At 40.7% G+C, this 13,174-nt stretch overlaps 1 protein-coding gene across 2 annotated transcripts in view; it reads right to left on the bottom strand.

The window, feature by feature from the left end:
* The window catches only part of AIDA (axin interactor, dorsalization associated), a 28,727-nt gene that overhangs the window by 9,580 nt on the left and 5,973 nt on the right, over positions 1 to 13,174 (bottom strand). For both annotated transcript variants that reach the window (XM_021552473.3, XM_021552482.2), the window contains exons 3-6: positions 8,756 to 8,809; positions 6,740 to 6,794; positions 1,253 to 1,316; positions 708 to 814 (exon numbers count right to left, since the gene is read on the bottom strand). In XM_021552473.3, coding sequence (XP_021408148.1) covers positions 708 to 814; positions 1,253 to 1,316; positions 6,740 to 6,794; positions 8,756 to 8,809 — 280 coding nt within the window. The remainder of the gene's footprint in view (positions 1 to 707; positions 815 to 1,252; positions 1,317 to 6,739; positions 6,795 to 8,755; positions 8,810 to 13,174) is intronic.

The following is a 13,174-nucleotide window of genomic DNA, read 5'->3' as shown; positions in this document are numbered from 1 at the left end:
GTTTCCTTACTTGTTATCTCATTCCTGAAATACAAAGTTTGCCAGCCAGCTCTGAAACTAGAAACTTGTCTTTTCTGCAAAGAAATTACACCAGGAACCTAAATAACCTCTGTTACAACATTTAAATTGTCAAAACATGAAGCTACAGGAAGATCTTCTCTAGAATCTGTTGGTATATCCAGCTCTACAAATGCTTTCAAACGGACAAGGAGTTCAGCTATGAAAATCAAAACCCCTTCTTTCTCCTCTCACAGCCTGGCTTCACTATAAGCCAGTCTCACCAAACAATACAACACAAATATAAGCAGCAACAACTTCTCACATCTCTAGGAAGATGTGCTGCTCCTTGCAGGAGAAACATTGCCACGATTTACATTTGAACACATTTGACACATATGCTTCACATAGTTAAAGTGCACCAGGATGAAAATACTGAGCCTGAGTCAGGGTCAAAGGCTAATTATTTGAGGCAGATGGTACCAGCCTCACAGGTTCTCCATACAACTGTTTCACAGTGAGATATTGTTTGCTGGGAAAAGAAGTTCACTGGCCACTCTTGTGGTTCTCCAGTTCAACATTAGGATTTGTTTACATGAACATGTAGCTTCCCACCCAAACTTTGCAAATCACAGGTGGTAAAAGAAGCTTTGTCAAGCCAGAGCTCAGAAATGCTACAGAGGCTGGCATGGCAAGGCTAGTGCCCCTACCTGGAACTCTAGCAGGAAAAGAGTTTGGAGACCCTGCTCCAGCTCCTCCTTCCTCGTCATCCTCCTCAAACTCCAAGTGTTCCTCTTCTCCAGGTGCTAAAATCTTCCTGTAAAACAGAAGAAAGAAGAAATGAGACCAACACTTACTCATCACCTGGCTGTCAATTCACAAGCCAGCAGCTGAGCATGGACAACACTCTTTAATGTCATTTCATACTTCTTAACTTCTACCTACAAACTTTGACAGAGATTGCAGGAGCTCGGACCAATAGAAAGCACAAGCCTACAGCCAAGAGACAATACTGGAAATTTCAGAGAGATGTAGGTATGTACCAAGTACTGATTTTACCAAAAGTATGATCTTGAATTTTAGTGGTACCTAGACAAACAGAGTTCCAAAGTTCTTTTATTAACCAGTTTACACAAAGCAGTCTGGCAAGCAGATGGCTCTAGAAATGTGTTTCAGGTACACAGCAGGTCCAGGCAATACTCCCTTTCAGGTATGTATCTGTACATGAAGTGATGTGCAAGAAGTTCTCTCTTACCTGAGTGGGACAGGCTGAACATCAAAGGGGAACTCCTTATTGTAAGTGAGGATATTCTTTAAGACTGCAGAGAAGGGAAAAAATAAAAATCCATACTCATAAACCAGCATTAATTTTACTGCTTTGCACAGCTATGTCCATTCTGACAGCATCTTCACACACAAATAATAATAGTATTTTAAAAAAAATCAGATCATACAAAAAGCACCCCTCTTCTCTCAAATTTTAAGCACCATCACAGCTATGATCAAAGCTGTATCACTATAACATTCAGACAGGAGAACTGCAACTGCAGTACAAGATTACTACTACCACACACACACAGACAGAGAAGATAAATGTGGCAATAACCAAAATCTTCAAGAGAAAAAGCTACAGCCCCCAGGGTGAGGATAGCAATTTTTGGTAGTTACTGAGAGCAGGGTGGTGGTGTTACTGCCATAATCTCCAAACAGCTCCTTGTTATTGGCATCAGCTCCAAACAGATTGAGCAGACACATGTGGTGCACATTCAGGCAGCCACCATGGAACACCAAGTGTGCTGCTAGCACCAAGCTTTGGTGAGATTTTCTCTTTCTTCAGTTATGTGGTTTGGGGGTTTTGTTTGGTGGTGGTGGTGGCTTTGTTTGTTTGTGTTTTCTTTCTATCTGCCTTCATATGTCTGGGCAGATTGGTGAAATTCAGGAGAGATAAAGTACAATATCTAGGCACCAAGCCCCAGAGACATCATCTATATTTTCAATATTTCATGGAGAATGGCTTTGCCGTTTATATTGGAAATTTACTCACATTTTAGTAATCCCAACTTTAGCTGCCATGTCCAAACACAACTACCAGTGAAAGAGAAACTTCCAAAAACATGTGAAAGAAATAAGCATTTCATGATGGCTAAAGGGTCTAAAATTTTACAAGAGGACACCTGCAGGGAGAGGCACTCTTCTACCAGACAATGAATATCCCAGACTGGTAGGGGGAGCAGAAAGAAAAAACTGACTTGTTTCACAGAGCTTCACTTCACCATAAGCACTCTCAGAGCAGAGGAATTCTCCCCTTAGGACTATTGAATGAGAACAAAACTCTTTTCAAACAACGTTCAGACTGCACAAATACCAAGAGGTACTTAAATACCAGTTATGCTTAAGAAGCCATTGCCAGGCCCCTCTGAGCACACTACAACTCAGCCAGTGCAGGAGAGCTTCCCTGTCTGCCTTCACATCACCCAGCCTGGCCTCCTGCATTAGATTACCAGACACCATCTGAATGCTCTAAAAATAAATTATCCCTCTGGGAAACTATAAAGAAACCAAAAAGTCTTTCCAGTCTTTACTCATACTGATTTTTTTCTGATTTCTATGCTATGACATGAGAGGTTAATCAGTGCCTGATCCCAGCCAGTTACAATACATAAATACAGAGAAAGGTTTAAAGTGTCTTCAGTCAGAGCTTTGATGAGAGACAAAACTGATGCCACATCTCTCTCTCCAAAGACTTCTGCTCTGAGGGACCAGTTATGCAGATCTCAACATGAATCTGAAGCATCACAGCCACGTCCCACCAGAAAAGCAGCTGATCAACAGCAGTCACCCTCCAGTGCTGCTGAGGTTCAGGAAAAGAAGGGGATTTTTATTACTCTCAGAATTCCCCAGCTCTCAGAGAGATACATCACATCAGAAATAGAAAGTGAAACTACCCCAGGAGGAAAACCTCAGTTAAGGGAGATCTGTTACAAATCAAACAGAAGAGACAGGCGTCACAGTAGCTCTCCTCCCACTTTCCAAAGGTTGGTAAGTGCTAGACTCCTCTCTTCTAGTAACCAGGTCCCCTCACAAGCAAAAAAACTCTTCCTAATCCACTTCAGCCATCACTAGAGGGCCCAAAGAGCTCTACTGACATGAGCCCAGGCAAGAGGCAAACAGTTCTACAGCACCTAAAATCCTGCTGCTGCTGCTGCTGCTTGGGGCTGAGCACCCCTGTCCAGCCAGGAGCAAATGTGGTGCTGAATGTTCAGCTCAGAAGCAGAACCTCTTGCCTTTTGCTGCACAAAGATGTGGCTCAAGTTTTTAAAAAGCTTTCAATTCTTGTCTCACCACCGATGGCAGATAATTTTGCAAAGCTGTAACACAGCAGTTAAAGTGCTCCTTTAAAGATGAACAGTATAAGCAACAAGTCCACCACACTCAGCGTGGTGAAATACTTACTCAAAGCCACTGAGAAAAAGCTAAGCAATAAAACTTTGAGGAAAAGGAAAATCCTCTTTGCATCTTCCACAAATGTGAGCTTCAGTTGATTCAATAAAAATACCAGATCACAGGAAAAACAAATAGGTTAATACAAACAGAAATCTCTCTTGTAACGCTGTGTAAGACATCCAAGCCTTGAAAAGTTGGTTTGGGCTTTTTTAGATATCGGTTTCATTTTCAAAAATACAATTCACTTCTGGGAAAAAAAGCCCTTCCCCTCTGTAATATTGCTGCTTAAGAACATAATTCCCAGAAAATTCTCCACAAGTGCAACTAATGTGTAGATCCCAGCTGGCATCACAGCCTCCATCTGTGCTGCATTTCCAACAGAAATCTTTTTAAAATAGTGTTCTGCAGGCTCTTGTGCAGAACTTGCCTTTCCTTTAGTGACTTTGGACAGTGTCACTTTGACTTGCATAGCACCACAGAATCTCCTGAGTTGGAATGGACCCTCAAGGATCATCACAGTCCAGCTCCTGGCTCTGCACAGAACACCCCAAGGATCACACCATGAGCCTGAGAGCATTGTCCCAACACTTCTTAAGCTCTGTCTGGCTGGTGCTGTGACCACTTCCCTGGGGATCCTGTTCCAGTGCCCAACTTCCCTCTGGGTGTAGCACCTTTTCCTGATCTCCAACCTAAACCTCCCCTGACAGCTTCAGACCATTCCCTCAGGTCCTGTCTCTGCCATCACAGGGCAGAGCTCGGTGCCTGCCCCTCCTAGGAAGATGTAACTGCAGTTAGGTCTCCCCTTAGCCTCCTCCAGCCTGAACAGATGAAGTGACCTCAGCCACTCCTCACAAGGCTGCCCCTCGAGGCCCTTCACCATCCTCATAGTCTGATTTTATCAACAGTTGGCTCTTTCTTGAAAGATTTCAAAAGAACTTACCAACATAAGCCAGAAGATCAGTTCACATTAACTTGGTAAAGATTACTATCCATTTAGATTTTCTGTGACAGTGATTTTTTCTGACACCTATACTTTTTTTTAAAATAAACAACATAAAATAATTCAGACACCATGCTCCCCAGTACAACTCAGTATCCACTTGTCTTATAATTATCACCCAGGCACAAGGGATGGCCCCAGCCCATCCATTTGTACTGTGCATTCTAACACTGGTATAAGCTTCCACAATGAAATGGATTTGAAATCCAGTGTGTTAACAATAGCTTCACACAGCACAGCCTCAAAAGAACTATTTGTATGTATGGAACCTCCTGTAGCATTATTCCAGCACAAACTGTTCAGTGACAAATCCTATAAGCAAATAGAGGTAGCCAATTGCTTCACTTTCTAATATGCATGAAATGCAAGCTCAAGTAGGAAAAGTTAGAACTCAACAGCACAAGATTAAGAGAAAATAAAAAAGTAAATCTAAGGGCCCTGGTTGTTATAACAACACCAAAATCATTCTGACAGCTTCAGGCACAAAAGTAATTAAAACAAGCCAAATTGTGTGAATAGTTGTTTTGTATGAATAGCTGGTTTTGTTCCACCCTAATGGAATGGCTTGACCTAACAAAGGAATCACTTATTTGCATTGCCAGCCCAGATTTTTTTAGCTTTTTCTGGTGGGATGCAAAAGAAAATTGACAACATGCGAATTAAAACACTTCACAGTGCATTTTATGAAATGGCTGGTATTGGCCTGATTAAGATTTACTCTATTCAAGATACACTTAAAAACCACAAAACAAAGGCACAATTCAGAGAGAAAGAGGCCAGAACCATTCAAGTAAGACAGCACCATTAGGAACATCAGTGTTCAATTGTTATTGTAGAAGCACCCGTTCTCCTCCAAGGAAAATAACTCAGTGTATTTGAAAACTGATGGCCACACACTCTTCCTCAGTTTTAATATAGTTGCTTGTTGTATGAGGTGTGGGCTGAATATACTTCACACTCCTGAGCAGTTTTTTTGACAGCTAAAAATCAATTCTGTGATGGAGGGCAAGATAAGCACAGGACAGTTGCACCATAACTGAAATTTTGGACAAGATTCCCTTCTCTCTTCCATCATTCAGTCACTCACAGGGCACTTGCACAACAGAGTCTAAAATCCACAGTCATTCAATGATTACAACATTTTAAATACTTTTTTAAAATACTTTTTAAATAGAGAGTAGCAGAAAAATCCCAAGTCAGAGAATTCAGACGCCAGACATGCAACATGTGGAGTGAGGAAGACTGAATATTCCAACACACAGTTAAACCCTTTCCTGAGTTATGGTCTTCACACACAAGACCCAGCAGTTTTGTAACACACCTTCACTTTGCACTTTCAGGGAACAGTTTAAAACCATTTGGACTCTATGTTTTGGTAGAGATATTAGGAAGCTTAGCTCAATGCTCCACTTCTTAACAAGCTCCCCTGTTGGTCCCTGTGCAAAGAAGCTCAGCCTACCCATGAAAGGGAAACACTTGCCTACCCATCATATTTATCCCAACATGCTGCTTAATGTTACAATTGTGTCATAAGCAAAAATAAAACCAACTTCAGTCAGCATGAAAGAAGCTCTTCTACATTTCCTGTTCCCTGAGAATTGCAGAAACATGAGCATTCAGGATAATATTGCTTAGATGTGGAAGCTCTAATCATAAGGATTCTTTGAGAACAAAGCAGACAGTGTTACAGGAAGGAAAATGAAGCAGATAAATAGATACTTCCTATATGAAAAAGTTATTTCTGGATTGACATACCAAGACCTGACCCAGGATCAGTTGGGAAAAAATAACAACATCACACAAAACCCTTCAAAGACTGACTCACATCCTCACTTTGACTCTCAACTTTGCTGGTCTGGTAGCATTACAGTGGGAGGGGATAGGTGATTGGCTGCCATCAGCAGAAGTTAAATATTTTCAGAAGAAAAAATAAATGTCATGCTGCAAGTAGAAAGACCACAAAATGGTGAAATACAGTTCAAATATGAAATGTGCAGTAAATTATATCATGTACCACTGATAGCTTAAAATACTATTTTATGCAAAAATTATCAGCACCCAAATTGATTATTTGAAAATGAAGATGAACATATTATCTGAAACATTTGGGTTACTGTACTTGTAAATTACATTCCTTAATACACATTGAGTTTTGTCCGTGTGGTAAAAGACATTTGGAATAAGCATCTAAACCCAGCATCACTGCTGAACTGCAGTTTGGTTAGTCAGTATTCCTGCTGCTGCCATGTCTTCCCCTGTCATGATAAATGGCACTCAGAATATAAAGATAGCACTTACTTGGTTCCAACTTCTTCAGATCCTCAAGCTTAAACTCATCCTGTGACTGGGTGGACTAGGACAGTACAAAGAAAGAGTCAGATCTTCAGATGCACCTTCCTCATCTCAGAATAACCATGCAAGGTGCTTCCTTTGTTCAAGCACACCAAGTTACAACAAAGCTATAGCCCCCCAGAAAATCTCCCCAACAAAAGGCAGGTTCACAGGTGAGGCAGAGACTATGTTACTTTTCACTTATTAAGAACAAACTTATCCAATATTCCAAGCTCAACTGAAAGATAAATATTTTTAAATCAATTAGTTGCAAATTTTTTCTTACTGCACACAGGAACATTCACATTTCAAGATGTGTCCAACATTGTGACACTCTCAGAAATTACAGTACACAGGATGAGCTTGACAAAACTCAGCCAAGAACTCACTGAAAATAGAAGAGGAATTCCCATCTTTCTTTTCTCCAGCTGCTCTGACGATAGTTTCCTTCTCTGTCTGTGGCATACATGTACAGGTCTCTGTAAGCCTATCTGACTTACTAACTCAGCAGACAAGTTCTTAATTTTTTATTTTGAGGTAGCGCACCAACAGTTTGGTAAGGTTAGTTTATTCTGAGACAAGCGGTACAGCTGGCATAAAAAGAAGTGGAAAAAAGAGGATTGACACTGGACATTCTCTTCTGAGTGGATGGTCAGGTCTTACCTATTAGGTCATTACATCATTGGCATCCCTTTAGATTGCCCATTGTTTTCAACATTTAAGGTCCAATGAGATTTTTTCTTGATTTTGCCCAAGAGTGAATAGGGAGCTTCTCAAGACTGTGTAAGGAAACTAAAGCAGCTATACCCTTAGTGTTAGGAGAGTGGGAAAAGGTGAGCACGCTCACTAACTGCTTTAACCTCTGCTAAGAAACCATAACCTCTCCAAAGTGAAGTAGGCAAGAAGTTCTTGTACCCTCTCAAAAGGTTATAAAATCATTGACTTACTGCTGGGGAATAAACAGCAAGGAAGGCTGTTCTTGCATAACATCATCTCTCCAGTTTGACAGGTTGTGACATGGCTGCAGCTTCTGCTGCTGCTCCCAGATGTGACCTGACCCACAAAGCTGTTCCTTGGTGGAACATGCAGGCTCTCCTCAAAGTCACAGTGACTCCAAGCAAATGCAACACTCTTCAAACACCCCAGGTTAGATCAAAATAGAATGACAGGTAGAGGTAACAAAATAATTCTTTAAATTCTCCACAGCCTCGAGACTGGTCAGCCCCCAACTCATGAGTTCAGCATGCTGTATCCCAGCCTTTCAGACAATTGAAGGCAGCACTTTGTCCAGCAACATGAAGTACTTGGTAGTGCTGCTGGGAGTAACGTGATGCAAAATTTGCCTGTCATCACTCTTTCTTGGCAAAGAGGTAATCCACTAACCCAGCCTTTGATTTATCCTTCCCCATCCACAGTCTTTTGGAAATTTCTCTCACTTGCTTTTTGTTTTGGGGATAAGCATGTGCTGAGAAAAAACAATATCCACTCCCATGACATTTACTTTCAGTCCAGATAAAAAGCCCAATGAGTAGTTTACCAATTACTGTTTTCTCACATTTTCCTAGAGCACTGCCAGTTTTCATGACTGTAAAAAGTAATTTTTATTCTATACACACATTCTTCTTTGTGGTCTATTATAATTTGTGAAGCAGCTGAATAAGTCTAAGGGTCATTCTAGTGATCTTTTAAACCTTGCACACAGGTTAGGAAGAGAAACAAAACAGTTCTGAAGGATGAAAATGAGGCAAAGAACCAAAGACAAAAGGTGGAGCTGAATTCCTGAACAAGCACTAATAGATGCTCATATAAGCACTTGTGGTCTTTCTCAAGGCAGTCACCTGGGCCATAATGACAACAACCCGGAAATTCCAAGTGTTCACTCCATTTTCAGAAGTTTGGGTATTTATATTTATATTGTGGTTTTAAAAAGCTCTACAGTTACCTGCTGCTAAAATATGAAGTCAATAGGAAAAAGAGCTATACCTGTAAGGCTGCACTCCTCAGTTCCAAGCATGTTGCAATTTTAGCTATGGTTTTCTGAAAGGGAAAAATAATAATTTAGTACTGAAACGGTATTTGTCCAGATTGACACTTTTAAAGAATGTAAACACAAATAATTGCACTTTTTTTGCACAGATTTCAGGTCTATTGTTCAGTACCAGACCACTGAGCGTCAGAAGCTTTTTTTATAGACAAGCAGGATTTGCTGAAAGCACAATAGATGAAAGACATCTGCCACTTAACTCCCCTCCCACAGCCCAACAACACAGATGGGGGTCATTCACTCCACAGAGACTGTAATAATGCCTACCACATCATAAACTGTTTATAAACTCAACTGCTCTCAGGTGATAGGGGACTGAAAAAAAAAAAAAAATCCAAGGCAAGCAGTGTATTACCTCCTGAGAACCTGAGTGGTTTGTGCTGACTTGCCCTTTTAGGAGCCAGGCCAGTTCTCTACCAGGCTCCCAACTTCAGCAGACCAAATCCACCCACATCAGATATTACAGCAGCCCAGTATCTCAGCCCTAAAAAAAACACAGCCCACTCCTGTGGGTTATGGTGAGAGAGGAAGTCTAAAGGTGGAACATTTTTTCAACTCTCTAATTTTGTGATTTTTAAGAGAATTAAACTCTGAGTGAATAATGGAATATATGCCTAAATTCAAACTTGTAAGCAATCTAAAATATCTGTGAGCAGAACTGTGAAGTAATTAACCATAGAAGAGAGGGAAGGGCTTCAGAATAGCCCATTGCAAGCAGTCTTCCTTTGAAGACAATTTTAAGCTTTTATGTCCCACAAAGTAAGACACTCCAGCAAGTCACATTTGTTTCTGTTACTACCAGCTGAAAGGGGGAATTAAGACTTCCATTAGTGACATCAAGAGCACACAACTGCCCAGTGTATTTTCCTGACCATCACAAATTTGTTCATTGACTAAAACCTTTTTGTGAAGAAAAACTCAGACAATGTGCAGAAGTAAGTTCCAGATATAAACTCAAAATACTCTTTGGAACATTTATAAGGCAAGAAAACTAGCAACAATGAAGCTACAAAGAAAAGAGGTTTACTTTCAAATTTAATTTCCCCCCAGAAGGAAGAATAAAGTTGAAATACACACCTGTAACTCATTCTCTCTTTTTAAGTCCGGCAATATAAAAACAGCTTCTCCACAAGGTGGGTGCAAGGGGAGGAAAAGAATTCCAAGAGCATAACTCTAGCATCAAAGAACTTCAAGAGTATGGGCACTGGGTAAGCCATGCCATGTCAGTCAAATCCAAAAGGAGGGTTATATTTTTCGGACTCCAAATGGTTGGTAACAGTAGATAAAAACTATGTGTGCTTTCAAAGGTGCCTCCCCCATCACCTTTTCTGGATCTCCTGCAAAGTGGTGTCACAAATTCTTCTCAATCTGCTCCTAGGTCCCCAGTAATTTCAACAAATTAAGTGACTGCAGTTTCAGTTCACCTTAGGTCACACAGAAAGTTGAAAAGTTCAGGATCTGAATCATTAATAAGTCATACATCAATACTTCAAGTGTAGGCCCAACAGCTGGGTTGTGCAAAAGCCTCAGATATCTGATTTTCATCTGCCACCACAGGCTTATCAAAGTTTTTGAAGCCATTTCTCCACAGCTGGCATCTCTCCTTAAGATTGTTATAATATGGCACTAGGGTGGACTTTACATCTTTATAATTTTTACTACTGTCCACTGTATGGCAGCCTTTCAAAAACTTTAGTTCTTCTGAGCACCTTCCCAGAAAGCAGCGAGTGATGCCTATTAACACAGGACACATTGTTCAATCAACAAACTCCCTCCGCCCCAAAATAAATTCTGCTATACAACAGAGACCCACGTCTGGCTCTCCAGCACAGCTTGAAAAAACACAGGTATTTGGAAATAGAAAAGAGCACATAGAGTCCTGAATTCACTTTGAGACTTTCAGACCCACACTGCATACGTGGGTGTTGTGGATTTGTTTACAGGCTGGGTGGGAGGACACCAAGTAGTACTGCAGAAGCAGATTCTCAGTCCCTAGAATGAGAGCACACTACAGCTATCTAATCAGCTGCAGTATAACAAAAGGAGTTCCTTTTTCTATTTGTGAACATCTGGAAAAACATATTTTCAAAGGTAGATTCTGGAAGAGGAAGGTGTAAAATAATGGGTAAAAGAAAGGAGTCTGAAGGTTCCCTAGGGAAGGGAGGGGAATCTCTGAGGTTTGACTACAGCTCCAGCATTTGCAAAAGTCCAGCTGTTCCAATGGTTTGGGTGTTGACTGCTGAGCAAAGAGCACCAAAACCCCTCCACTTGCACAACAGAAAGAGGGATATGAGTTTGCAGGGTACCAGCACATAGCACACCGCCTCCATGCCCCACCACAGAACTAGAGCACGTAAACAGATTTTCACCTGGCTCTGCCCCTCCTGGTCTCTTGTTAAGCCCACACCATAAATGAGGTCTCAGAAGCACTGCTCAGCCCCTAGCTCCTTTGTCAATTCACTAGTAAATTCAACAACTCCACTATTCCCTATCCTGCAGATTCATAACTGTGTGTTCTGAAAACAGCCCGAACCAGGAACCCCCTCACAGAACAAAGAGCAATACAAATTGTGTGTCCTGGGGGCTGAAGGGCAATAATGGCTCTAGAAACAGATTAATTTAAGAGAGTTTGGGAGTCTTAAAATAGTAAAGAATAGGTTTTATATGGAATCTATTGAAATATGGCAAGCTCCCAGCAGGCATTATTCATAACTATTTTTTTAAGGGACCACACCCAACCCAAAAGTTAAAAATGCAGCTAAACACTGCTATCATTTTCAGCTGCAACTATCCCATGCAAAGGCTCCTTTTTGAAGCAGGGAAAACATTCTGCATCTCATTAGAAAGGCTGAAACTATAATTAACTTAGCTAGTTTAAAATAGTTTAGATTCAGTTTTATGTAAACTCATGATTAGAATGGGGAAAAGTCAGTTCATCTCGTAGTCAAGGTTTCTTCAGAAGAGTTGGTGAGTAATGACTGTGCTAACTGTAATGCAGGCAAAGATGTTTGCACAAACACAGAGCCAGAGCAGAGCTTGGCTTTACCCAGAGTTTAGGCTGTTAGAAGACCAGTAGTTTAAATGAATCATGCTAAGACTGTTCAACAGTGCTCGTATTTCAGCAAGTTATCATTGCTTCAAAAGCAGGATTTTCTAACGCTGACGAGAACTCAGCCTAGCACAAAAACAGTTACACAAGAAGCAACAACTGTGGTTGGAAGAGGGCTTTAAAGGTCACATTTATTGCACAGAGAATTGGGTGAGAGTAACTGTAGCTGGAGGCAAGCTGACAGACACAGCCAAACAAACCTAACTGGAACAATTCCTATCACAAAACACAGTGGCTGATCATGAATGAAGATGGGAGTTTTAGAGAATGGAAGTAAAACAATGAACAGCAGCAGTATTCAAAATGTTAAGACTGAGGTAAATTCACCAGTAGCTGTATCTCTTAGTATTCCACACATGCTGACTCCAGGTGATAAAACTGCTGCACAGCCTCTTTATAGCTGTTGAAGGGAAGACTAATCAAAATTATTTGCTGTTTACAGGATCTGCAGAGAAATTCTTCAATAAAATTCACAATCACTAATGAAGAGTCCAGCACTGTCAATTACCCAAGTCAAGACAGAGAACGAAAAATCCAGAACTATGTCCAGCAGTAGTTATAAGATGACAACCCATCACAATTTGTAAATACACGAGTGAACATAAAATCTGTAATCTGCTCTATCAAGGCAAGTAGCATACAGTGTTTCAAAACTGATTATTTAGGAGCAAAAATGGGAGATACAACTATTTAAAAGCCTGAATTCTTACCATAAACAATACATGTATTAGAAGATAAATGATAACTGCCTCACGGTATGACCAGGAAAGAAACTGGTGGTATCTGTCAAGTGTTCTTAGATTAATAGATTGTATGATACATTAACAAGTAAAACACCATCAATTTTCATGTGGCCATATCTGCACTGTAACACCACCTGTGATGCATGAAATAAACCCAAATGTGGCAAAAGTTCATACAGGCAGACAGGGATGAGGATTTGAACCTAGTCTTGTCCTTTTCCTGCAGCTGTAAAGAAAGAAGCATCTCCTTGCTACAGAGGAATCACTGCTGAAATCCACCCTCCCCACAGGGTAGGTCAAGTAAGAAACTGCAGCCTCACAACAATTCTCAGCAGTATGTATGGTCCTTTGGAAAACAGCTGACTGAAAATCTACAAAAAAACTGCAATGAGGGTAGATTAAGCAAGCAGAAGTGATAATTAGCTTCATGGCCTTTCAATCTATGAAATTCTGCACATAGCCTTGGCCAGTGACATCAGATAAGCAAACCCTGAAGGTTACAGACT

The sequence above is a fragment of the Lonchura striata genome, chromosome 3 (genome assembly GCF_046129695.1).
Source record: "Lonchura striata isolate bLonStr1 chromosome 3, bLonStr1.mat, whole genome shotgun sequence".
Lineage (NCBI taxonomy): Eukaryota > Metazoa > Chordata > Aves > Passeriformes > Estrildidae > Lonchura > Lonchura striata.
This window is presented reverse-complemented; position numbering and strand designations above follow the sequence as displayed.